The 24,382-nt window shown below is 35.9% G+C and overlaps 4 protein-coding genes and 1 pseudogene across 6 annotated transcripts; 4 read left to right on the forward strand and 1 right to left on the reverse strand.

Annotated features, from left to right (window-relative positions):
* Window positions 1-470: 470 nt before the first annotated feature.
* Window positions 471-2,923, forward strand: LOC18011550 (importin subunit alpha-1). Of its 2 annotated transcripts, none has more exons than XM_006395012.2 (10): window positions 471-677; window positions 794-887; window positions 975-1,063; window positions 1,152-1,283; window positions 1,361-1,546; window positions 1,622-1,785; window positions 1,875-1,953; window positions 2,081-2,209; window positions 2,334-2,461; window positions 2,556-2,923. In XM_006395012.2, exons 1-10 carry the CDS (start codon window positions 471-473, stop codon window positions 2,890-2,892), a joined length of 1,545 nt encoding a protein of 514 aa, XP_006395074.2. In that variant the 3' UTR covers window positions 2,893-2,923. The 2 variants fall into 2 exon arrangements, with proteins under 2 accessions (XP_006395074.2, XP_024007106.1); XM_024151338.1 differs by having other exon boundaries at window positions 800-887.
* Window positions 2,924-4,574: 1,651 nt separating this feature from the next.
* On the forward strand, window positions 4,575-5,690 carry LOC18011551 (GATA transcription factor 16). The gene is made up of 3 exons (XM_006395013.2): window positions 4,575-4,905; window positions 5,011-5,154; window positions 5,253-5,690. The coding sequence occupies exons 1-3, from the start codon at window positions 4,885-4,887 to the stop codon at window positions 5,505-5,507; spliced, it is 420 nt and encodes a 139-aa protein (XP_006395075.1). The 5' UTR covers window positions 4,575-4,884; the 3' UTR covers window positions 5,508-5,690.
* Window positions 5,691-12,772: 7,082 nt separating this feature from the next.
* Window positions 12,773-13,635, forward strand: LOC18011680 (proline-rich antigen homolog). Its single transcript, XM_006395014.2, has one exon. The coding sequence runs from the start codon at window positions 12,874-12,876 to the stop codon at window positions 13,381-13,383; it is 510 nt and encodes a 169-aa protein (XP_006395076.1). The 5' UTR covers window positions 12,773-12,873; the 3' UTR covers window positions 13,384-13,635.
* A 1,811-nt stretch (window positions 13,636-15,446) lies between these two features.
* Window positions 15,447-17,699, forward strand: LOC18011563 (COBRA-like protein 9). Of its 2 annotated transcripts, none has more exons than XM_006395015.1 (2): window positions 15,447-16,005; window positions 16,273-17,699. In XM_006395015.1, exons 1-2 carry the CDS (start codon window positions 15,447-15,449, stop codon window positions 17,697-17,699), a joined length of 1,986 nt encoding a protein of 661 aa, XP_006395077.1. The 2 variants fall into 2 exon arrangements, with proteins under 2 accessions (XP_006395077.1, XP_024007149.1); XM_024151381.1 differs by having other exon boundaries at window positions 15,546-16,005; window positions 16,282-17,699.
* Window positions 17,700-21,096: 3,397 nt separating this feature from the next.
* LOC18011565 lies at window positions 21,097-24,010 on the reverse strand (annotated as a pseudogene).
* Window positions 24,011-24,382: the final 372 nt, after the last annotated feature.

Here is a 24,382-nt window from a genome sequence, read left to right on the forward strand (position 1 = left end):
CTCTCGTGTAAATAAAACGAAAACCTTTGTTATGATCATAACCGCATGATGTTTAGACTTTAGACTACGTCTTTATTATGCTTGGATGATAATTGGAAATATGAAATTCAGAAGATGAATGGAGAAATATGATATATGATAGATGAATACAAAAACACATATATAAAAGTCTATTTTGATGTCAGTGTAAAGTCTTTTTTTTCATTTTTCAATTTGTTTTCTTTTCTCTTGGTTAGGATTTAGTGATTTACCATCCCTTTTATTAATGGTTAAATTGAAAAAAAGAGAGGATATAATAAGAAAAACCCGCTTCTTTGAATTGAACTGTTTTCGCTCCTTGGCTCTGTTTTGCATTCTACTCAATTGCGATCCCTATCCCTCTTTCTAAGTTTCTCTTCAGTTTTCTGAGTGAATTTCACTTCGATTTGATTCAATTTCTTTGGAAAGGTCGAAGAAGAGGGAAAAAAGCTATGTCGCTGAGACCGCACGAGAAGACAGAGGTCCGTCGAAACCGATACAAGGTGGCCGTGGATGCGGAGGAAGGACGCAGAAGAAGAGAGGAAAATTTGGTCGAAATCCGCAAAAACAAACGCGAAGAGAGCTTGATGAAGAAACGGCGCGACTCTATGCAAGATCTTCAAGATTTAATCCCTGATTCTGATTCCGCCGAGAACAAGGTAAGCCGGAAATTTTTAAAAGATGAGTTTTTTAAGTTTTGGGTTTCGAAAAAGATGAGTTTTTTCATTGCTAATTCTCCGAGATGATGATAAGCGATGGGTTTCAATACTCGTAGTTGGAGGATTTATCAATGATCGCCGGGTTTTGGTCGGATGACCCTTCGTCGCAGCTCGAGTCCACTACTCAGATTAGGATTATTCTATCGATCCGTAAGTTTCATCTTCTTACTTTTTTTTCTCATTTTCTTGATCGATTTTTACTTTTCTTTAATTTCTTGCTCTTATGTATTTGTCCAGAGATGCCTTCTATCGAGAACTTGATACAATATGGAGTTGTGCCTCGTCTGGTTGAGTTTCTTAAGAAGGACGATTTCCCCAAGCTTCAGGTCAGAAGAAAAGTAGTACCCACATCGATTCACATTTACGATGATCATTGTAATCTCTGATTCAGATATTCCATTGATGTTTTTACAGCTTCAGGCGGCTCGGGCTCTATCAAACATAGCTACTGGGACATGGGAGCACACCAAGGTGGTCATTGATCACGGCGCTGTTCCAGTTTTAATCTATCTTCTTTCTTCCCGTGATGAGGCTCTCCGTGAGAAGGTATTGTATTATGGTTATGTGAATATGATATGAATGCTTATCATATCTAATATTCAAGAAAAGCTTGTAACTTTCAGTTTATATGGGCATTGGGTAATGTTGCTGGTGATTCAACACACTGCCGTGACATTGTTCTCAAGTGTGGGGCTTTGATGCCACTGTTGAGTCTGCTTAACGAGCATTCTAAGCTGTCTTTGCTCAGAGTTTCTTCTTGGACTTTGTCAAACTTCTGCCGTGGCAAGCCTCAGCCACCGTTTGACCAGGTCTCTAGCTCTTTCTTTCTCGCTCCAGGCTTTGTTTCCTCAGTTTGTTTAACGTTTTTGAAACATGATTAACAGGTGAAACCTGCTCTTTCTGCATTTGAACGACTTGTTCATTCGAGTGATGAACAAGTCTTGGCGGATACTTGCTGGGGACTTTCGTATCTGTCTGATGGTCAAGAAGAAGAAATTCAACGTGTGATCGAGGCTGGTGTTGTCCCAAGACTAGTTGAACTTCTCCTGTTAGTACTTCTCTAATAAATATATGTATGTTTAACCCCTTTGTTACATGTTTTGATAATGAACTCTGATACTATTTTTCTTTTTGCAGGCATCCTTCTCCATTTGTGCTTACTCCTGCACTTCGTACCATTGGTAATATAGTTACTGGAAATACTCTGCAGACCCAGGTATGCAATTCATATTCCATTTATGTCAATCGTCTTGAATAGGACTATCAGAAACTTTTTTTTGTTAAACGTCGTTTACTTCACTACATCTTCATCTGAATAAACCTCTTTTGATCTTATTCTTCAGTGTGTGATCAATAATGGTGCTTTACCCATTCTTGCCAACCTGACTACTCAATTCTTTACGAGATGCATAAAGAGGGACGCTTGCTGGACGATTTCAAACATCACTGCAGGCACTGAAGAACAAATTCAGGTGAGTAGTTTTCGTTGCTTCATTACATGCATGAGTTTCTGATTATTAATAATGTTGCAGAACATAAACAAACTTACTCTTCTGTATATGACCAACTTCCCGTTTCTTTCCCCTGATGATACAGTCAGTTATTGATGCAAATTTGATTCCAGTATTGATCAACCTGGCTCAAAATGCTGAATTTGACATAAAGAAAGAAGCTATATGGGCAATATCAAATGCCATTGCAGGTGGTTCTCATGATCAAATCAGGTACACCCCCTTTCTTCTCTCTTTTTTCTTTTTTCACTTTTGTCTTGCTTATTGATCAAATCAATTCACAATCTCTCCTCTTGGTGTGATTCAGATACTTGGTGGAGCAGAGTTGCATAAAACCTTTATGTGATATTCTGGTATGTCCAGATCTAGAAATCATCTCTTTTTGTCTGGACGTATTGGGAAAAATTCTGAAGGTCGGAGAGGCAGAGAAGATCAGAGGACACATGAACTTTATCCAACTGGTTGAAGATGCGGAAGGGCTAGAAAAGATTGAGAAGCTGCAGAGCAATGACAACAATGAGATCTACGAGAAGGCTGTGAAGATTCTGGAGACATACTGGGTTGAAGAGGAAGATGGTTTTCATCTGGGTTTTCGCTTCAGAAGGGACCAAGTTCAAGTTTTTCCTGAATTCTACTTCTGTTAAAAAACAAACCTTTTAAACTGTTAATAGTCTTCTTCTATAGGATGAGATCTCACAGTCTGATATTAGTTTGATTAGGCAAAAAAAAAAACCTGACATGGAACTAAAAGCTTGCACCTTTGATGGAGGGTATCAAAGAGTGAGTCTAGAGTCAATTTTTTGGTGACATTTCGGTCTATTTATCATTGTTTTCTCACGGCTTACTTGGTCGTCAACTGTAAGTACATAGTCGATATTAAAGGTCACAAGTGTACTTTGAATTTTGTTTTGTTTTTTGTTTGTGAAGTTTTGGGGTTATTAGAGTTGTTTTCTGTGCTTGTTTGTTGCAGAATCTGGTGTCAGTAGTAGAAAAGGTTTCTGTACAAAGTCACTCAACTTCTTGAAATTCACCAAAGCAGAGCAACAAGAGTTTTTATTTAAGTCATTAGGTGACGTTACTATGCTCAGCTCAACTTACATTAACTTCCTGCTTAATTCTAATAAGCATACATAGTTTTTTTTTTTTACTCGTACACCATTAAGTAGGCCTACCATTAAGAAAGAGAGAGAGGTGGTCCAGGGACAGGAATAAGACAATCAGTCCCTTTCTTTCCTTCTCTGTCAAATTCTAAACCGCAAGATGACTATCTTCTTTTTTACATTTTAGGAAATGCCTTCAATATTAAAACTATTTCTAGTATTGTCACTTTGACCAGGAAATAATTCAACATTACACACAAAGCACTATCTTATTTGGAACCATGCAGAATAATAATATATGGTCTGAATCCCTATCTACCTGGCTATACTCTTTGCCACTCGTGCTATCTCTTTGTTCGTTTATTTCTCTATATAAATAATCCATCATTAGTATCTCAAGTTTGCACTATATTTTTGTTTTGCAAGTGGATCATTTACTTAGGGATATAACCAAATGCATCCAATTTATAAAAACTTGCCGATTTTTTACTTCAATAAAAGATTCATAGATTGACAATAAAGGAAATAATTCTTATGTTTATCATTCGTTAATCCCTTATGTAATAACTATTGTATTACACTGTGACTATGTATGTTCTTCACATTAATATATATAGAAGTTAAAAAAAAAGATTCATAGATTGACAAGGTTTTCAATCTCTAAAAAGGTTATAGCGACCGAATCAAAGTACATTTATACCAGATGTCAATTTGTATGTGATACTATAAACAAGAAATTGATATTTACATACATTTAACTTCAAATTTTGGGGATTTTTGTTTGTTTTCCTTTTGCTTAGTTTGCAACCCCACCAATTTGTAGATGCCAATTTGTTCCCAACAAAAAGAAATATGAATGATAAGAATCGAAGATTGATATGTGAGGTTTGAGTGAGTTGGTGTGCACTCAAGTCAACTTCCTTAAATCCCCACATACACTAAAATGTAAAATTCGTAGAGATCTTAATCGACGGCTATGATCTAATTCTCGTGATTCATTGACCATTCGAAGAAACCGTTCTCACACGGGTCAAAGTGGCGCCATTTTCTTTTCACCAAATCACATATGCGAAAACCTTTTCCTCAAAAACTCCATGTTACGCCATTTTGGCGGGTGGCTCCCTCAGATAATTGAGGAAGAGTTCAAGGGCATTTTCGTCATATAAACGCAAAATGCTAGGGTTTAATTCGAACCAATTTATAATCGCGTTGGTTTTGATCCAGCACCGTGCGGTGTCTGTCGGTTCGGTTCTTTAAAAAACTATCTCTCTCTCTTTCTTTCTTTCTCTTGTCTCTCTGACACTCTTCTTCACTCTCCTGTTGCTTTCTAAATCCTCTGCATGTCGGTTCCATTTCCGGATTCAAATATCTCTCTCGGATCTTCTGTTTCCTGAAGAGAGACGTGATCTTCTCAAACCCTAAAACCCAGATTCTTCTTTCCTTTCCTTGATCTCTGTTTTCAAACCCCTAGATTCCCGATCGCGGCGCCAACTTCGATTAAACCCCTCAACTCATTTCGAATTCGGAAGTGAAGAAATGCTAAATCACAGCGAGAAAGTGAGTGATCTGATCTTCCGATCTCTGTTTCTTCCATAGCTTCCCTGATTCTGGTACTGATCAGTTTTAAGCTGATCACTCTGTGTTGATCTTCTTTGATTTCAGGTCTTGGTGGATTCTGAAGCCATGGAAAGAAGAGCTGGAGATATGATCGAACAGAACAAGACTAGTAGTAACGACAAGAAGACTTGCGCTGATTGTGGTACCAGCAAGACACCTCTTTGGCGTGGTGGTCCCGCCGGTCCCAAGGTCGGACCTTTAAAACCCTAATTTTTTCCGATTTGGGAAAACCAAAGTTTGATCATTTGGTGTGATCCGATCTGATTTGTTTGGTTTTTGTTACGTAGTCGCTTTGTAACGCGTGTGGGATCAGAAACAGGAAGAAAAGACGAGGAGTAGATGACAAGAAGCCGAAGAAATCAAATTCTGGTGGCGGCGATCTCAGAAGAAACCCTAAATTTGGTGAATCGTTGAAACAGAGGATGATAGATTTGGGGATGGCGAAGAAATCGACGGTGGAGAAGCAGCGACGGAAGCTCGGCGAGGAAGAGCAAGCCGCCGTGCTTCTCATGGCTCTATCGTATGGATCAGTGTACGCTTAGTGGTTTCTAGATTCCCCCACCATTGAAGACGGTGGTGATTAAGTAAACAAACAAAAAAATTAGGGTTTTCTTGAAGTCGAAGAGAGCAATGATGATGACTAACAAAATGATTGTGAAATTTCTTCTCTTTTTTTGTCGGAAATTTGTTTGGCTTGTGATCTTCAATCAACTTCTTTTCCTTTTATTTTCTTTTAATTTTTTTGAGTATCTCGAACTCTCGATGCTGCGATTTGGACATCACAAATTTTGAAAGATTAATGAATAAAAGATTTTCGGTGGTAGTTTATTAGTTTAATGGAGTATTTTTCGACCCAAAAAAAGAAAAATGGAGTATTACTATTTAATTTAAATTTAAATTATTGTTCTGTTGAAAATTTGTCTTTATTAGGACAGGAATGGGACTTGCCTATCTGTTAAGCACAATCTTGTCAAGTCAAAGAAATAATATAAAATTGTGACCAAAGATAATAATTTGAAATTACAATGTTTTGAGTTTGCCCGCTACTTTCATTGTGAAGCCACTTTTTATTTATTTTTTCGCTCGTCAATTTTTTACTTCTTTTGACTTCCATCAATAGTATTTAGATTTACTGATTTTAGTAAGAAGAATAATTTAACATTAAAGTTCTTTTCTGATCAAAACCGTGTGCACCAAACCATTATAGAAGTATTAATAGTTCAAAATTATCACTTTTGTACACAATAGATGATGATAATCATGTTACTATGATGGAACTATCAACGTAAAAACCATATCATTAAAACATGTCCCATAACTAACTAACACAGATCTTGGTCTGGCCGCATGAAAAATGTTTTTCTTTATTCACGTGTACTACTAGTAGTGTAGTAGTCAATCCAACTAAATGCGCTTCTTTAATTATAAATCATAGGGCTGGGCACGGGACAAGTACTTGTTAAATTTCATATACTTGTTACTTGACTTGACTCGTTCAAGTAATTGAATTTATTACTTGTACTTGACCCGCTCATAACAAGTACTCGTTATTTCAAGTACTCGTTTAAAAATTGACTACTTGCAAGTTACTTGACTCATAATTTACTTGTTACTTGTTACTTGATACAAATCATTACTTGATACTTGAATCTGAAATATTTAAAAATTTGAACTTAAAATAGTACTTAAAATAAGATAAATAAATCCCTTCATAATTAAATCTCTTCAAACGCATATCCAAATGAACATTCTAAAACCACATAAAAACTTAAAATAGTAGACAAACAAACAAAAGATAAGCATTTGAAATATTGAAAACATTGTTCTTCTGGTTTTGTTTCAATGCTCCAAAGATTTCTTGTCTACTTTGGTTCCTTTTTTGTTCCTACAAAATTATACAATAAACATAAGTATATAGAAGAAAATGATAATTTTGCATGTTTGACAATCAAAAATAAAAGCCACCAGTTGGTGACTAATGTGCAAAGTATTTGACAATAGTGGGAACTAAGAACACGTAACTGATTCTAATTTTATATTCAAAAAACAAATTGGGTGGATAAGTAAAAAAGATTCAGATAGAAAGAAAACAAAAATAGAGATATTAGATATAGATATGAATAATTAAGATAACTTGCAAGATATGAAACGTGAAGTATTCTTAGTTTCTTACCATTCATTCTTCCTCCAAAGTTAAACTAACTCCTTGTGCCAAGTTTCCATAAGCAGTTGAAGTCGTAAATTCTTGTAAAACAACATAAAACTTGTAAGTTCACAAATAAAAGAAAAGATTCATAAATAAGAAAAAGTAAGTGTATACCATTTTCTAGAACTTCAAGCTCTTCAATTTGGTCTTCCAAACTACTTTATTCATAATCATTGCGAATCCAATCTTGAGTGCATATTAGAGCTTCAACCATTCTTGGAGTGAGAGAACTACGAAAAGGATCAATGACACGACCACCTGTGCTAAAAGCTGACTCAGAAGCAACGGATGAAACCGGCATAGCAAGTAGATCTTTCGCCATTACAGAGAGAGTCTTATACCTCGATCCCGTCTTTTTCCACCAAAATAATACATCAAACTTTGGATCTGATCTAGGAGCACATCTATCAGCCAAATAGCTCTCCAATTCTGACTGATAAGCACAATTTTCTTCACTTTCTTCATGTATATCAATCATAGAATCAAGGTCATAACTTTCTGCAGCCTCTTCTGCTACTTCTGAAGAAATATTTACTCCTTCACCTCTGCTAGCTTGCGTTGAAGAACTAGAGACTTTCTCTTCATAGTACTGAAACATCTTCTCTATAACCAGTGTTACTTTCACAATCAAAGCTTCAGCTATGCTATTACCACCAACACTGTAGCTCTCACGTATCAACCAACTCACATACTTCAGTTTATATCGTGGATCAAAAACACACGCAGCAAAAATCATCAAATTCATGTTCTCCATATCTCCCCAATATTTATCAAACTTAGCCTTCATCTTAATAGCCATTGCTTTCTGATTAGGATCAGTTTTGTTCAATCCCATCTTTCGTATCATTATACCAACTCCAAAAATCTCTTTCAGATATGAATTCCCGGTAACGTAACGAATTGCTGAAACTTTCAGAGTTGCATCATAAAAGAACTTGAGAATAGGTAAGTATGCTTTTGCATAGTCCCAGTCTGATTCAGTAAGCACACCGCCCAACTTCCCAAGTTCTACCATGTATTTCTCATCCTCTAACTCAAGCATATCAAAACCTCTCTTCAATTTCAAAGCTGACTCCAACATCAGATATGTAGAGTTCCATCTGGTCTCAACATCAAGAGATACACCAGCAGTAGATGAAAGCTTTAGGTGAAGAAGACACTCTTTGAATTTGTCTAATCTTGCCGGAGAGGATCTTACGTACAGAACAGCAGAACGTATTCGACTAATGGAGGCTTTATTTTCTTCCAATCCATCTTTGACAACCAGATTTAGGATATGTGCACCACATCTCATGTGAAGATATTCACCATCAAGTAGACTATTACCCCATGACTTAACTCTTCTTTTTAAGAATCTCAGTGCTACATCGTTTGCACTTGCGTTGTCTACGGTGATTGTGAAAACCTTGCTGATTCCCCAAGACACCAAACATCTTTCAACCATTTTCCCTATCAGCTCACCTTTGTGACTCAGAATTTGGCAAAAATTTATGATTTTTTTTTGCAAATTCCAGTTCTCATCAATAAAATGTGCAGTCAAACACATATAGTTGATGTTCTGAACCGACGTCCAAGTATCTGTCGTTAGAGAAACACTCCTTTTGTGTTTCTGAAAGAACAGCTTCATCTTTTTCTTTTCTTCAAGAAACAAACTCATACATTCTCTAGTAACAGTTCTACGGGAAGGGATTTCAAACCGAGGTTGGAGAACGTATATGAATTCTCGAAAACCTTCCCTTTCCACAATCCTAAAAGGCAACTCATCCTTTATAATCATTCTGACCAAACCTTTTCTGCAATCTTCTTTGTTATATTCTAAGTATGATGGAACAGCTTCATCATTCTCTTTTTTAGATCGATGGTGCAGGGTTGCTTGCTTAAGTCTTTTACCAGCGACAGTCTCAACCTCAAGTTCTGGATGTAGCTTCTTACATCTAGCCATGTGTTTCAGCATAACACTAGTATTGACACCAGATGGTGATCTAATGGTAACTACTTGGCCACAATGATTACACTTAGCTTTGTCTCCATTCTCTAATTTCTTAAAGTTAACCCAAGCAGGAGATCTTTGTCTAGGGACTACCTTAGATTCAACAGATTCCATAGTTGGAGCTGATTCACCACCATGTCCGCTCTCCATTTCCTCTGCATCAGTTTTTTTACCTCCACTAATACTATGTTGCTCAGATTCCATCTATACAGAAAAGTTCACAACTCAAAATGTTTAAACAAAGATGGAAGACATAAAGATTGAACCCTAATAAAAAAAACAAAGACATTCATTCAGATACTATGAAAACAAACCTGATTAGATCGATGGAGAAAAAATCAGCCGCTTTCTGCTTAGTGCTTTCTTTCTATTTTAAAACTGAGAGTGAAAAGATATGGTGAGAAGCCCTAGATCTCTTAAAAGTTAGAAATAAATAGTATGGACAATTATATAGGGCTTATATGAAATTTGGATAGTTTTTTTGGGCTTAATCTTTGGGCTTTAATATTTGTTATAGATTTTGTTATTAAAAGAGACTAAATAAGTAACAAGTATAAGTAATGAGACAAGTAACAAGTATAAGTAATGAGACAAGTAACAAGACAAGTATTAAAAATAAAAACGATACTTGATACTTGACCCGTACTTGCAAGTAATGAAATTTGTTGACTTATTACTCGACTTGACAATAACAAATACTTGTTTTATCAAGACGAGTACGGGACAAGTAGCGAGTACGAGACGAGTAACAAGTATTTATGCCCAGTCCTAATAAATCAAGTCCAGTCGCCACTACATCATGGTACTAAAAGCCATTAAGTTGTAGATGTTTTAGAATTTACATATCACTTGCTAGGAGACTTGAATGACATAACACGTGCTAGCAAATTCATTTACAAAAGAAAAAACAAACTACAATATCTTTTGCACGTGTATTGAACTTTTGACGATTTCTTGCAAGAAATTGAGACCAAAATCTGGGCTGAGAAAAAGTTTAAATTCGAGACTTGAAATACAATCGAAAGTTTTAAATGGGTTCATTGTAAAATTATGTATACACACAAATATAAAGTGTAGAGGGCCTAGCCCAAAGTGGTAGATTTAGAAATTTTCTTTTCCAACCTGCAGGCCAACCTTGAACCCTCTCGGTAATTTGGGTCCATCACCAAAACTAGGACTTGACACTAGTAGGATCGTTATCCACCGGAAAAAACAAAAAACAAACATCGATCGCCTTTGAAACATCTAATGCAGTATAGGGCACGTGCCTTGGTTTCAGTAACGTCCATCTATCCCTGTTTACATGTGGATAAATATTAGGCCATGGGAGATCAACTTCATCAACTAACCATTCGTTACATGTATAATGATCAGTGGAATTAGTTTTTTTGCACTTTTTTTTTTCTTTTTCTAATAGTCTTTCTATATTAATTCAAACGAGTACATGCGAGTAGCGCGGTTTGATTCTTAACTTTTAATTGTTTTTCATAATTTTGTTGTTTTTATATCGCTCTTCTGTGTTTGAACTGAATATCAGCAAATCCTTCGTACCGATTTGATCTTCTACGGATCTAAGTTTGAGCAACCGGTGAGCAAGTGTACCGGATTTATTATACCGAAATACTGTATGGGTTTGTGTAGGTGCGGGGAATGTGGGATGAGTTGGTGGGCCCGTAGCACGCTATTAAAGACACGTGCATTACAGCTAATATTTCCTCTATTCTTTTCGCATTAAAAACTCTTTTTTTTTACTTTAAATTATATACAATAATAAAAGTTTAGAAGATTTGATTGGTATGGCCAATGAGTAACTCGTGACTTTTTCCAGCAGGTAAATCGTATACTCTTGGCGGTTCACCAAAAACACGATGGAGAATTTGTGATTTGTTGGGCACATGTGAATCATGGTTCAGTATGAATATCTTCGTCTTTTTTTTCATTCCTCATTGGCTTTATTTTTAATTTTTCTTCTCCTTTAATTTTGGTTTTAGGCACAAATGTTTCGGTCTTTTTTTTTTGTCAACTTATTGGTCTTTCTATCAAATCTTGTATTTTGTTGAGTTTCTAAATAATCTCAGACAGAATTTTTTTTTTGGTGTTGTGATGCAGTCAATGCACAGTAACAAGGTGTGGTAAAGAGTAGTTATAGGGTTCCTTCTTTCTATACATTATAATAGTATAATACTATTGTATTGTTTATTTTAGTAAAAAATAGCTTTCTTGATTTATACCCTTTTTTAGTATTATCCAATCTTAAAGCCGGTGTTATGCAATGCATTTCAAAATGTCAACATACAAAGAAATCGTCGTATCTATGCGTTTATATCTACTTTGCATTCATGATCGAATCATCACTAACCCTTTAATAACATTTAAGATTTGTAGAATCCGAAAATCCAAGAAATTTAAAGGAAAAACATAAATTTCCAAGTTTAAATGTGTGATATGAGGATACCAATATCTTCGATGCTTACTTCTCAACAACTCATTGGACCAATAATACAAAAATATCCATGATGACAGTAAAACATGATGTTTGAATTCGTTCCAATCTTGATTGAAAATTTTTGATAGAGAGATGAAAGCATAATGCCAAAAACACAGAATGCCATAATGCCTAACTTGTTTAATTTTCACTTGAACCGTAGAGATATTTGTATAAAGTATTTTTGTTAAACCAAGTGATAGTAGTATTCGATCGAGTAGTAAACTGTTAAGTTGATTTATGTCAAAGTTGAACTCTCACCATGTGCATCTTCTCTTTAGCCGTTGTAAACTTTGAAAATGAGTTAGGATCTGGTATGAATTCTCCGTTTTTTTTTAAAACAAAAACACAACAGAGAAGTGCAGCATTAACAAGTGCTTGATGAGTCACTGAAGTTTAGATCTTCAAGAAAACTGATAATTTGTATAAAAAAAAATCGTCAAATTATCTATTATCATGTATGGGGTAATTATTTTTTATTTTATTTTTTGGTATTAGACATGGAGGACATTCAATTTTATGTTTTTTTACATTTGTCAAAGCTCTTAGGTTTTATTAACACCCACACAATCACCAAAAAAGGCTTCAAATCGTTAACACTTTTGAATTTCAACCAACTCAACGAATTTTCAAAATAATTTATTGAAGAAGAAAATACGCTCACTCACACTCAGTTAAGAGTTCCGTCATCTTCACGTTTACTCCTTCGATAACTACCACGTCATAAACCGAAAATCCAATGAAATACACCCACGTGGGAAAGCTTGCAAAATTGTCAAGCCCCACTATTTTCTTTTTTGAAAAGATCCTCTCAAATTTACCCAACCCTACTTGCTCCTCCACGCAGCCGCCACGCCATCGCTCACAGTCACAGCAGCTAGAACCAGGGGTACCATCGTAGTTTCAGACAATCAAGGAGTTGTAAATGACGCATTAGCCCCCGACATCCGCGTATTTCCGGTGCTTTATTACAAGACCTTCGGTTAAAAGTTTAACGTGTCGGCGTCACCTTTTACTATTCATTTCTTCTTTATTTAAAAACACTTTTTTTTCCTGCTGAAAAAAACAAAAAATTATTTAAAAAATCCTCGATAAAAAGAGGAACACTCCTCTCTTAATGTGCTTCTTCTTTCTTTACTTCTTTCTCACTCTGCCTCTCTCTCATCTTCTTTACCTCTGTAGATTTCTACACTAAATATCAAAAAATTCTGAATCCAATTTCTGACAATGGAAGCAGCCCAATTATACGGTTTGTCAACACTTGTTGTTGTTATGCTGCTACTGTCAGTGACTCCGATAGTGACATCCAAGGACGAGGTTGTTTCTTGTACAATGTGTTCTTCATGTGACAATCCTTGTAGTCCCGTCCAATCTTCTCCTCCTCCTCCTCCTCCTACGCCTTCTCCTCCACCACCGTCACCATCAACCACCACCGCATGTCCTCCGCCTCCTTCTCCTCCGAGCTCCGGCGGTGGTGGCGGTGGCTCTTATTATTATCCTCCTCCATCTCAGTCCGGTGGCAGCAAATACCCTCCTCCGTACGGTGACGGCGGTCAAGGTTACTACTATCCTCCGCCGTATTCAGGAAACTATCCTACGCCGCCTCCGCCGAATCCCATCGTCCCTTATTTCCCGTTTTACTATCATACGCCACCACCAGGTTCTGGATCAGATCGGTTTATGGGTTCTAGTTCTATTATTTTTGCTTTTTTCGCTGTCTTCCTCTGTTTAGTGTGACGGAAAATCGTCGGAATTCACCGGAAAATTACAGAAAATTGGAAATAATGTGGCAGATCGGTAGATCTACAATAGTCTCTCTGAAGGTTTTAGATATCTTTGATCATGGAAAACCAGGTGTTTGGATCAAATTATTATCTTTCACTTTCTTTGATCCTCTTTTTTTTTTTTTTTGACAATTTGTATGTAATTTTCTTATTAATTAACATTTTAATTACTCGTTATTCATAAATAAAGCATTGTTACTTTCTATGCACTTATTGTTTTTTAAATGTATGCTTGATTTGTGAAATGCTCTTTTACTGGTTTACACTCAACTAGTTCATTTAGCACTATTTTGTCGGTTGAGCTTTATTTGCGCTGAAATTACAATATCTAATCTCATTACTCGTTAATGAACTAATCCTGTCGTTTTTGATGCTAATAGTCAAACCATACGGTAGTAAACTAATACACCATATCTATTAGTCAGCTAAATTCACGGCTACTGGTATCTCTTTAATCATTGTATCAGTTCATAATCACATGTGATTGTCGTTAAATCAGAAAAATGTATTATTACAAAACTCACCGTTGGAAATTCGAAATACACATGCAAGAAAAATTTATGGCCAGCTTTGCTCCAACGCATATCTTTCTGTTTCCCCAACATGCTAAAGTATGTAGCGATCCAATTTTTTTTTAAAAGTATTCCCCTTTGTTTCGATGAGACCGTGGAAATTTATCTATTAATAAATCAATGACCTTTATTCTTGACCGTAGATAAGCCGTTAAAGTATGAACCATTAAACATATGAATACCCAAAAGAAAGAAAGTAACTGCTTAGTGGCCATAAATTAGAAAACAATTGTTAGTGAGACAAAGATCAATGGTATGTCTCAACAATAATTGGTTTCATTGTTTAGTATTGTTAAATGTTGGTCTGACTTTGGGGCCTTTGGGGATGAGAAGTGGTGCAGCCACTCTGATTCGGTTAGAGGAACCAACCGGGAGGATGTGACGTATCAACTAATTCAGAGGTATAATTTTAATTGGTTAAGGTACTTCAAATTTGTTAGACCGTTAGACAAGGTGGTTTAGTTTGGTTTTAGTATTAACCAGACCTTCATGTATATTTATTTTTTGTTAAGATGATGAGCAATTTATCTTGTATTCTTTCTGAGTTCAAGTGAAAATTTACAAGGGAATTTTGGGTTTCTCACTTCATAATATATCTAAGTTCTTGGAGATCATGTTTTGAAACATAAACTGAGTAGTTGGTAAAGAGATACCTGCTGTATTTCCTAGAAGCTTGTTAAAAAACATTTACATGTTTAGAAAACAAGTTGTAAAAAACAATCAATAGCTTGTAAAAGCATTTCCTTTGAGCCCAAATTTTTCTCCACCACTTGCTAAAATGTTTTTACAAGTTAATTTTTTTGGTTTTGATGGAACCAAAATCGCAAAGCCAGTCCCATCGCTGCATGTCAATAAGGCTAACTCAACTTGGCTCGATCCGACCCAATTTTATTTTTTCAGGAATCATCAAGATTGAGTGTTTGACAGCAAAGTACATAAGTTCTCTTGGACTCTTCTCAATGAAATTCATTAATTATAAAGCTTTGGGTCTTGAGTTTCATTGGGCGAACGTAAAACTATTATTGTATGTTTAAACTATGGAAACTATTATTGTATGTAAAAGCTGGCCCGAGTGACAAGGCCTAACCCATAGTATTTAAAAATTTCTTTGAAATATGTTGGCATATTGTTGGAATGATCAAGTCATGCTAATGTTGTGAAACTTAATAATTTTTTAATTTGCGTCCACGACTACATTATTCTCTACTTCCAAATCCACCATAGCAACGTGCGTGGCACGAGTTCCAAATTAACTCAAAACATCATCTCGACGTGCGTCCTTGTATCCTACGACAACGTTATACCATACTTTTCCTAAGATTATAGACTCAGCGTTAGTTTCAAATAAAGAAAACAAAACAAAAAACTCTCTACATCATTTAGGTTTCTTTACTTAGCTTTTTCCTCCAAAAATAATCAAAACTTTTTCTTGGAGGAAGTCACAATGGGCTTTCTCCTTCCGATTATATTCGGAGCGTTCCTCTTATTCACTGCTACTCCACCGTCCCTGTCTCAGCTTCCTCCGACAATAATGGCTCCGGCGCCGGCACCGACTCCACCTTCAGAACTCTGCAACGGAATATTCCTCTCCTACAGATTCAAACTCGGTCGCAAGATCCCTCCAAACGACACAACCGATCAGCCTTATCGTTTTGAATCAGTCCTAACAGTTCTCAACAACGGCCGTGAAGAGCTCAAAGAGTGGAGAGTGTTCGTCGGATTCCGCCACCGCGAGATCCTTATTTCCGCCACCGATGCGCTTATCGTCAACGGAACAGAGCTCCCTGCTCCGGTAGGAAACGGCACCATCTTCGGTGGCTATCCTGTTTCCGACCTCAAAACAGCCATTCAAACCGCCGGAGACTTAAAGCAGATGAGAGCTAGGATCGAACTCGTCGGAACTCAGTTCATGGTGACTCCTCCGGCGATTCCTATGCCATCCAACATATCGCTTGTTAACGATGGTTGGCTCTGTCCTGAGCCTACTCCTGCTACTCCGCTAAGTAATTACTCCAATCAAATCCCATTTGTTTTTTTTAGATATATATTTCATATGGTAATTGTTAACTTAATTCCATTTTTCCTATGTTTTTTTTTTTGATATTTCGTGTATATTGTGTTTTATTTATTTTTGCTATAACCCATATCCGTAAAATATGTTTTAGAATTTTATCCAGTCTATATTATTTGATATTTTTTTTTCTTAAGTTTATATCTCTATTGACTACTTCGGTAAGTTTCTGACAAAACGAGTTTTATTGGCCCTTCAGGCAAAAGAGAGATAACGACGTGCTGCGAGAGAGACCCAAGCATAAAAGTCAACACAACAATCACCGACAAATTCCTTCCAAGACAACCAGGAGACTTGACCATAATGTACGACGTGATCCGAGCCTACGACCAGAACTACCTAGTCGAAGTAACAATGGAAAACCACAATCCACTAGGCAGGCTCGACCATTGGGAGCTAAGTTTCGACTGGAAGCGAGACGAGTTCATACAGAAAATGCAAGGCGCGTATCCAAAGATCGTTGACGCTACCAAATGCATCTTCGGTCCACAGTCCAAAATCTACACCGGCCTAGATTTCGCAGACGTTCTCACCTGTGAGAGACGGCCAATCATCGTTGACTTGCCTCCGACCAAAGCAGAGGACCCGGCTTTAGGCAAAATCCCATCTTGTTGCAGAAACGGTACGATCTTGCCACGTATCATGGACCCTTCGAAATCAGCCTCTGTCTTCACAATGCAAGTCTCCAAAATGCCTCCTGATTTTAACCGGTCCGCTCTTTTCCCGCCGCAAAACTGGAGGATCAAAGGGACGCTTAACCCGGATTACTCATGCGGGCCACCTGTTCGGGTCAGCCCGACTTTTTATCCGGATCCGAGCGGTATGCCAACCAACAAATCATCTTTTGCCAGCTGGCAGATTGTATGTAACATCACACACGCCAAAACAGAGATCCCGAAATGCTGCGTTTCCTTCTCCGCTTTCTTCAACGACTCGATCATCCCTTGTAACACATGCGCTTGCGGTTGCGTTTCGGAGACGCGACGCACCTGCAGCGCCGAGTCTCCACCGCTTCTCATCCCTCCAGACGCTCTTCTCTTGCCTTTCGAAAACAGAACATCTCTTACGGTTGCGTGGAACGCACTCAAGCACAAAACCGTCCCAAACCCTATGCCGTGCGGCGATAATTGCGGCGTCTCGATTAACTGGCACATGGCTTCGGATTACAGAGGTGGATGGACAGTGAGGATCACGATTTTTAACTGGGGAGGAATCGATTTCCCCGATTGGTTTTTAGCGGTTCAGATGAAGAAACCGGCGATTCGTGGATTCGAGAAAGCGTATTCGTTCAACGCGAGTCTCCTGAGCGTGGACGGAGGTGTAAACAACACCATTTTCATGGAAGGTCTTCCCGGTCTGGAGTATCTCGTGGCGGAGCGAGATGACTTGGATCCCAAGAAAAAACTTAGGGTTCCAGGTAAACAGCAATCGGTGATACAGTTCACCAAGAAGCTCACGCCGGGGATTAACGTGGCGGAACGCGATGGGTTCCCGGCGAAAGTTATATTTAACGGCGAGGAATGTATGCTTCCCGATGTGCTTCCGATTGCAAGCGGTGGAAGAAGAAATGGGTTTGTCACGGTTTTGTCGTGTATCGCGATTTTTGTTGCTGCGTTTATACTTTAGTTGTAATCTTTCTAGGGGTTTATACTACATGCTTTCTTGATTGATTAATTCGTTTTTGTTAAATAAATTTGATCTTTACTCAAGGCGGTTTCCAGTTGTTTCAAATACCATATACCATATATTGTAGATTTTTTTTGTTGGTTTTTAATACTACGAAGTTTGGTTCGTTTGCTCTTTTGTCACTGTCTTTTTCATCGATTAAAAGATTCATCGCACCAAATTTTACATACCTCACTTCAGGAACTATTGGCTCGTTAATGTTTATTTTAAATTTACCATTCATTTTCTTATATTTAATTTTCATTTTAAATATTACTATTAATTTATTATTTGTAAATTATATAATTTTCTATAAAAAAATCCATTAGGGAAAAACCGTGGCCACAATAGCGTAGCTGCCACACATTTGACAACCTTCACCGCAAAACCCACGGTCATATGCAAATTGGTTACGATATTTTCATAAGATACCACTATTTATTCATCGTTATACATATATATATATATATATATATTTATTTATATAAAAACATTGGTTAAATTATGATCATTGTGACGAGGTAGTGACAATATTTCAATTCACAAAAAATTGACTCAGGCTCATGTGGAGCTCGACTGACTTTTCCTTCAATTGAATTAATGGGTTAATGAACCGAACATTTTGGCCAAGACAAAAAAAATGATGATCATTTGGCCATAAAATAGCGAGTTGCTAATCCGTGGTCAGATGGGCAATCCATGACAACGGATTATTGGTAACAGTCATTTAGCTACGAAATATTTTAATGGTAATATGTAGTGAGAACATTTTCTGCAGCTTTGGTTTTAAAAACTCAGATTCTGATAGTGTATTTTAAAACAATATCTCTTTCTAACTTATTACATACTATATAGGGATCTTTGTAACCGGACTAAGATATAATTGGATAAGTAAAGAAGGTTTTGCTTTTAACCAGTCTTGAATATTCTTTCGTTCCAATCCCTTCTCCTTTTATGCTTTTCAACCTCTAGGTTATATTTAGATAATCATTAGTATTTACTGATTCAATCTTGTTTTTGAGCAGCCAGATTTCCTAGCCGTAATCCCATAAGATAAATAAAAAATCTAGAGAAAATTAGAAAAATCTCTTAGAATCTCTAATAATTTCAAACTCTTCGAGCATCTATGTAATATTCTTCCTTTGAAGAGTAGTATATAAAGACCCAATGACATGTCCCATCTTTAAACAATTTTCTTTGAACCCCTTTCACTTCTTTCACTTAGTTCCAGTTCGTTTTTTTCCTATATTTTCAAAGCTTATTTTTGGTTTTTGTTTTGTTTTAAAGCGGCCGATGGTCCTATGTGAATTAGAATAAATCTGCGGTATATATAGTCTCCATGTAGATTTCGCAATTGATGATGGAAAAAGGATGCGTCCAACATTAACCGATAGGTAGCCATGATCGACATAATAATGATCATAACCATCGTTAATAAGTTTGCTTGCTTGTGTTTTCTAGGTTAACGACGTTTAAATTATTTATTTATCAGGCATGTCTAAATATGTTAAGGTAATTCTGCGTTCTTGTACCTTTTTTGTTCTTATGTTTGTAAGTTCTCTTTTCAATTTCGGGTCTAAAGCTGACGAACTTGAAACAATATTAATTTTATTGTAGGTAGTATTGTAATTGGGTCTGTTGTAGCGTTCGATTGATCATGGAGATGAGCAAGCATTCAATAAAAATAACCTCCACGGATAAAGCAACAGACCGAAACTCAGTGACCGGATTGTTACGAAATCTCACCACGGATGGTTGATTAGTTACCTTCTTTTCTTTCTTACGTTTTTAAAACTAATAACGTTTGAAGTGTTTTTATTCCATGTCTAAGAATGTTTAACGTGTTTTTAGATCCCAATTCTTAGTAATATTACTCTCTTTCATTTTTATTTTTGCATTTTGATATTCTCTTTTCAATTATGGGTATAAAGAACTTGAAAAAAAATCAGCGACATTTGAGATGTTTCGTTTGTTATCCTTTTAATCATTTCTTCACTTGGCTTAGAAAACCATATCAACTTTTTTCTTTCTTCTTGATTAATTAGTACGTGGGTTTGTTGTGGCGTCAGCATTTCTATAAGAAATATTTGGTAATCTCACCACGGATAACACAACAGGCCAGAACCTAATGATCGGATTTTACATGAAATGTTTAATATGATAGATCGAATCCGGAGATGTTACAAAATTTACGCTTTTGGACCTTATAGTCTAAACCAGCGAAAAATATGTCAATACATCTTTGTGTCAGATTTCGATCACATTTCAGATTGTTTTCATGAAAAGAATATATGATTCTTTTGTGTGGCATACTAAATTTCTTTACGTTGCATGAATCAAATTATTCAAGAGTTACGTTGTATGAGACTGTACTATATATATGTATGTATATATATATATATGTGTGTGTGTGTGCTTCTCTTCTGTTATGGTTATATTTGTAGTATAGTTATAAAGTCATTGGTGTGTTAATTAGTTATTGGATTACAGAGAAAATGAAATAAATCTTGAATTATCTCTGGCTTTTATAATATTATTACGAGTTGTTCACTCTACTCCAAAGATTTTTCCCGAAGTATGTCTTTTAAGATCAGTCCAACAAATCGGCTATTTGGTTTGTTTTAGTCACTTTTTATTTTATTACGAATTGTTCACTCTACTCCAAATTTTCTCTTGGTTTTACAGTTATTTTAAATACGTTTTTCAAAACATGTTATTTTTCAGTAAACAATTGATGAACCTTATGAAATGGTGTTCTATATTATTCTTTGATATTTTAATTTGTTTCTTAAAACAAACTTTTGGAAATTCGCTCAATAATCAATTTAGGTTTGAAACTATTTTTGGTGGTTTTAAAAATCATCCGTTTGTAAGAAGAAAATTTAATAGTTGTCTCGAACGTGAATGTTTGCATATGGATGTTTCCTCTTGAATTTACTATGTGGGCAGATACAAAGCAAGGCATGGGCAAAAAATAATTTCAAGAGAAAACTTTGGTGAGAGCATTTAAAAAGGTATGATCTACTACGATGACAATATAAGACATAATTCATTTATAAAGAATTGGAACTAGTGGAAATCTTTACAAATTCTTATTATTCTGGGTGAATAAAGAAACATACTGGACAGAACCAGTGACAATTTTTACAAATTCTTATTCTGGGTGGATAAAGAAACATACTGGAGAGAAAAGATAAGGCTTCACCTAGAATTTATATCAAACCCTAAACCTAAAAAATAATGACTAACATTAAACTACTTGTCTTCTGCTTTCATGCTTTTCCCAGATTTTGATCCATCCTAATCACTTCTTGCAGATCCCAATCTTGGCTATCCTCAAGAAAGATATTCTCAACGATTAACGTAAATTGCTGTTCACGGAGTGACCATTGTTGTAGTTGAATTCTCCTACATCCACCATAGTTATGGTTTCTTGCTGTACATGAGACACAAATAATAAATAAAAGCATTACAGATTTTTTATGCATATCGTTTATTCAAAAATCATAAAACAAAAATTAAGACTCTTCACCTGATCAAGAAGTGAACTATGTCCGAAAGATGTATGTTCCAAAGATGTAGTATACGAAGGTATATGTAATATGGATGATTCAGGAATTTCATAAACGTTCATCATCTGTTGTGGATTAGAAGACAACTGGTTATCATTGACTGTCACTGGATCTTGCAAGTTTTGTGTGAGCCACCTAGTCAGGTCTGCAATCCCATCCTCATCTTCCTTGTAGACCAAACTCTCTGCTTCATTTTCGATACATGTGAACTCAGAGTTTTGATGGTGTTGGTGATGTTGATGTTGGTGAGCCATCAACATGCTTCTACCAGATATTGCAACAGAGACTCCATCATGATGATGATGTCCAAGAGGTGATATGAGCTGCGTCATGAGATTAGGGTTTGTGCTCTGTTGTTGCAAAGAAAGTTGAGGAATGTTGTTGATATGATGTGTTGAGAATTGGACATCTCTTCCATTACAGAATCCAATTGTTCCTTCTCCACTATACATTCCTTCTTCTTGTGGAGTTACTAAAACTTGGTTTCGCAAGTTTTTTTCGTTTTGATCATTTTGCTTCTTCAAACTCATCCGAAATTTCTACACATCGAAAAAAATATATCAATACTGTACATGTGTAAAACAAAAGAAAGATGTTTTTTTCTCAATATAATTTGTTTTGTTAGTATTATTGTAGTTATATTATATAGATGCTTAGTTCCATTAATCCTCTAGATGAATTCGCTGAGATAGGAAAGTCACAAAAAAAATTAACAGTTGGAGTAACATCGATATATACTCATGTCTTTTCTACATTTAGAAATTAAAACAGTTTATGTTCCAAGGCCATATACCATGACTATTCCATGGTTGTTTACACACAAATATAGTTTATGGCTATTTAATAGTTATGTATTTATTAATTGAGTTCTAATTGATTTAAAAATTGTATGTACTACCAAAGAGTATTATTTGAGAGAACATATGATTATATATGAATGTCACGAGGCATTAATACAATATTCTCATTTTTCATTTTTCTTATTCGTATCAGTATTGTGTTTTGGAACTTATGGAAGGATTGCTTAATTAAGAGTTATGATTATTCAATAACACAGCTACTAAAATAAAACTTAGAAATATTATTTTGTTCTCTTTACGAGTTATCAAAATTCACCCAAATTCTTAAGAGAGTAACCCAAAATATAAATACTGCCACTAGCTAGCTACGCCGGTATTGACCATATTTGACAGCAGAACTGGCCATTAGTTAGCTACCGAATGCAGTGACTTAGCTTCTATGCGTTTTTTTCGATCAAGTCCACCATGTTTTTGGGAGCCACTTTTTCTTCTTCTTCATATGAATGTAAATAGGGATTTTGTAATTTTTATTAGAAAAACAAATATTTAGGGTGAAAATATATACATCCTAAAGTCTACGGTCATAAATAATCTTATGATTAGTAATAAGTATACTTTTACTATTTTGATCTAAAAAGGTTGTATAAGAATCATGTTTATTTACGGCCCTGGTGATATAATAAGAAAACGTTACCTGGAGATGGCTGGCTACGTTTTCTCGAGTGATGCCATCAACATTCATCCTCTCTAAAATTCTCTTGGGAACAGCATCTGCATGAAATCAAATTGTTCAAATAAATACATCTGAAACGGTAAACCCTTGTAACTATATATATGAACCACTAATGTAAGTGACTCACGGTCCTTGCCGAGGTATCGCACTGCCTCAATAAACTTGCTGTGAAGCTCTTCGTCCCACACTACTCGCCTTTTCTTGGTGGTGGGATCACGATCATGATCATGACCCTCCTTATTTTCTTGTCCTTCAAGGAAAATGCTTCTTTTTCTCTTGTTAGAGTTTTTTACTGTGGGATCTTTCACAGAAGATGAATTCTCGGTTTCTGCTTTCTCCTCTGCCTCTCCGGCCACTGCCACATTCGTCCATACTTGTATCTTCTTCACCACGTGTTTGATATTTGAATATCAAACGTAGATCTTCATATCGTATTGGTTTTATAAGATAGTCGCAAGCACCATTGTTCATCCAATTGATCACTGATTCTACTGAATCGTCGTTAGATATTACTGCAAGAATAAAAATGTATTTTTGTTTGTTACAACTTTTCTAATGTATGTTCAATGTAAACAAACCTTACAATTGAAAATATTGATAAAATATATATTTATATTCTTACTAATGATTGGAAGATCCATTTCCGATCCGATTTCCGAGATAAATCGGAATCTATCTCCGTGCGCATTTTGTGCTTCTATGATAGCAATGTCAAACCTATTCCTGTGGTTGCGGAGTAGATACATAGCTCGTTCCTCTTCGTTGCATTTGGTCACTACAAAAATACACATAGTAATGTAATATAGACTTCATAAATTAACATCGATCACTTAGAAATTCCTTTTACAGCACTTGAGTCAATTTCAAAAATACCTAGATTAGTACCAAAAAAAGAAATACACACTGCAATTAGATATGGACTTCAAAAATTAACATCACTTGATCAGCTTTAGATTAAAACTCGTAAAAGATCAATCAAAAATAGATACCTTCGTATTGAAACTCTTGGAGATGTTGCTCCAATGTAAGAGTGGGATCTTCATCAAAGAGTAATACTCGCAAACCCTCAGGGAACTTGTACATGCCGGGAAACATATCGGAGGAGTTTGGATGATATCTACTTGGATCAACTCCGTCGTGAATTTCAGGTTCCCATTTCTCAGTCATTTTTCACCTTTTGACGGCTGCGTGATTTTTTGATGGGTCCAAGCCTTTTCGCTGAGATTCTCTACCCCTTTTAAACAAAACAAAATCTGATATTATCGCATAGTATTGTTAAACATTTTTAATTAGAAAACAAACTCGAAGTGTGGACCCACAAAACACAATTTAGTAACAGAATTTTAGATTGCTAGGCTCCGTAAAACAATATCATAGAGATTTAAACCATGTGTGTTAGTAAATTAGTTTTTTTTTTTTTGAACTAAGCTTTTACAGGTCGACAAAAAAAAGAACTAAGCCTTTATAGATTTAAGAAAATGTCGTAAAATTTAAACGTTAAGAATTTAGTTATGTAACTAATTAAACCTTATACGATAA

Source organism: Eutrema salsugineum, unplaced genomic scaffold, assembly GCF_000478725.1.
Source record: "Eutrema salsugineum unplaced genomic scaffold, Eutsalg1_0 scaffold_6, whole genome shotgun sequence".
Lineage (NCBI taxonomy): Eukaryota > Viridiplantae > Streptophyta > Magnoliopsida > Brassicales > Brassicaceae > Eutrema > Eutrema salsugineum.

What these genes read in the sequence shown, in the direction of transcription:
- LOC18011550 (XM_006395012.2), top strand. Translation starts at nt 471, where the DNA reads ATGTCGCTGAGACCGCACGAGAAGACAGAGGTCCGTCGAAACCGATAC. An exon ending in CTGATTCCGCCGAGAACAAG is followed by an intron (nt 678 to 793) that starts GTAAGCCGGAAA and finishes CAATACTCGTAG; the next exon opens with TTGGAGGATTTATCAATGAT. An exon ending in ACGATTTCCCCAAGCTTCAG is followed by an intron (nt 1,064 to 1,151) that starts GTCAGAAGAAAA and finishes ATGTTTTTACAG; the next exon opens with CTTCAGGCGGCTCGGGCTCT.
- LOC18011551 (XM_006395013.2), top strand. Translation starts at nt 4,885, where the DNA reads ATGCTAAATCACAGCGAGAAA. An exon ending in TGCTAAATCACAGCGAGAAA is followed by an intron (nt 4,906 to 5,010) that starts GTGAGTGATCTG and finishes CTTTGATTTCAG; the next exon opens with GTCTTGGTGGATTCTGAAGC. An exon ending in GTGGTCCCGCCGGTCCCAAG is followed by an intron (nt 5,155 to 5,252) that starts GTCGGACCTTTA and finishes TTTGTTACGTAG; the next exon opens with TCGCTTTGTAACGCGTGTGG.
- LOC18011680 (XM_006395014.2), top strand. Translation starts at nt 12,874, where the DNA reads ATGGAAGCAGCCCAATTATACGGTTTGTCAACACTTGTTGTTGTTATG.
- LOC18011563 (XM_006395015.1), top strand. Translation starts at nt 15,447, where the DNA reads ATGGGCTTTCTCCTTCCGATTATATTCGGAGCGTTCCTCTTATTCACT. An exon ending in TACTCCTGCTACTCCGCTAA is followed by an intron (nt 16,006 to 16,272) that starts GTAATTACTCCA and finishes TTGGCCCTTCAG; the next exon opens with GCAAAAGAGAGATAACGACG.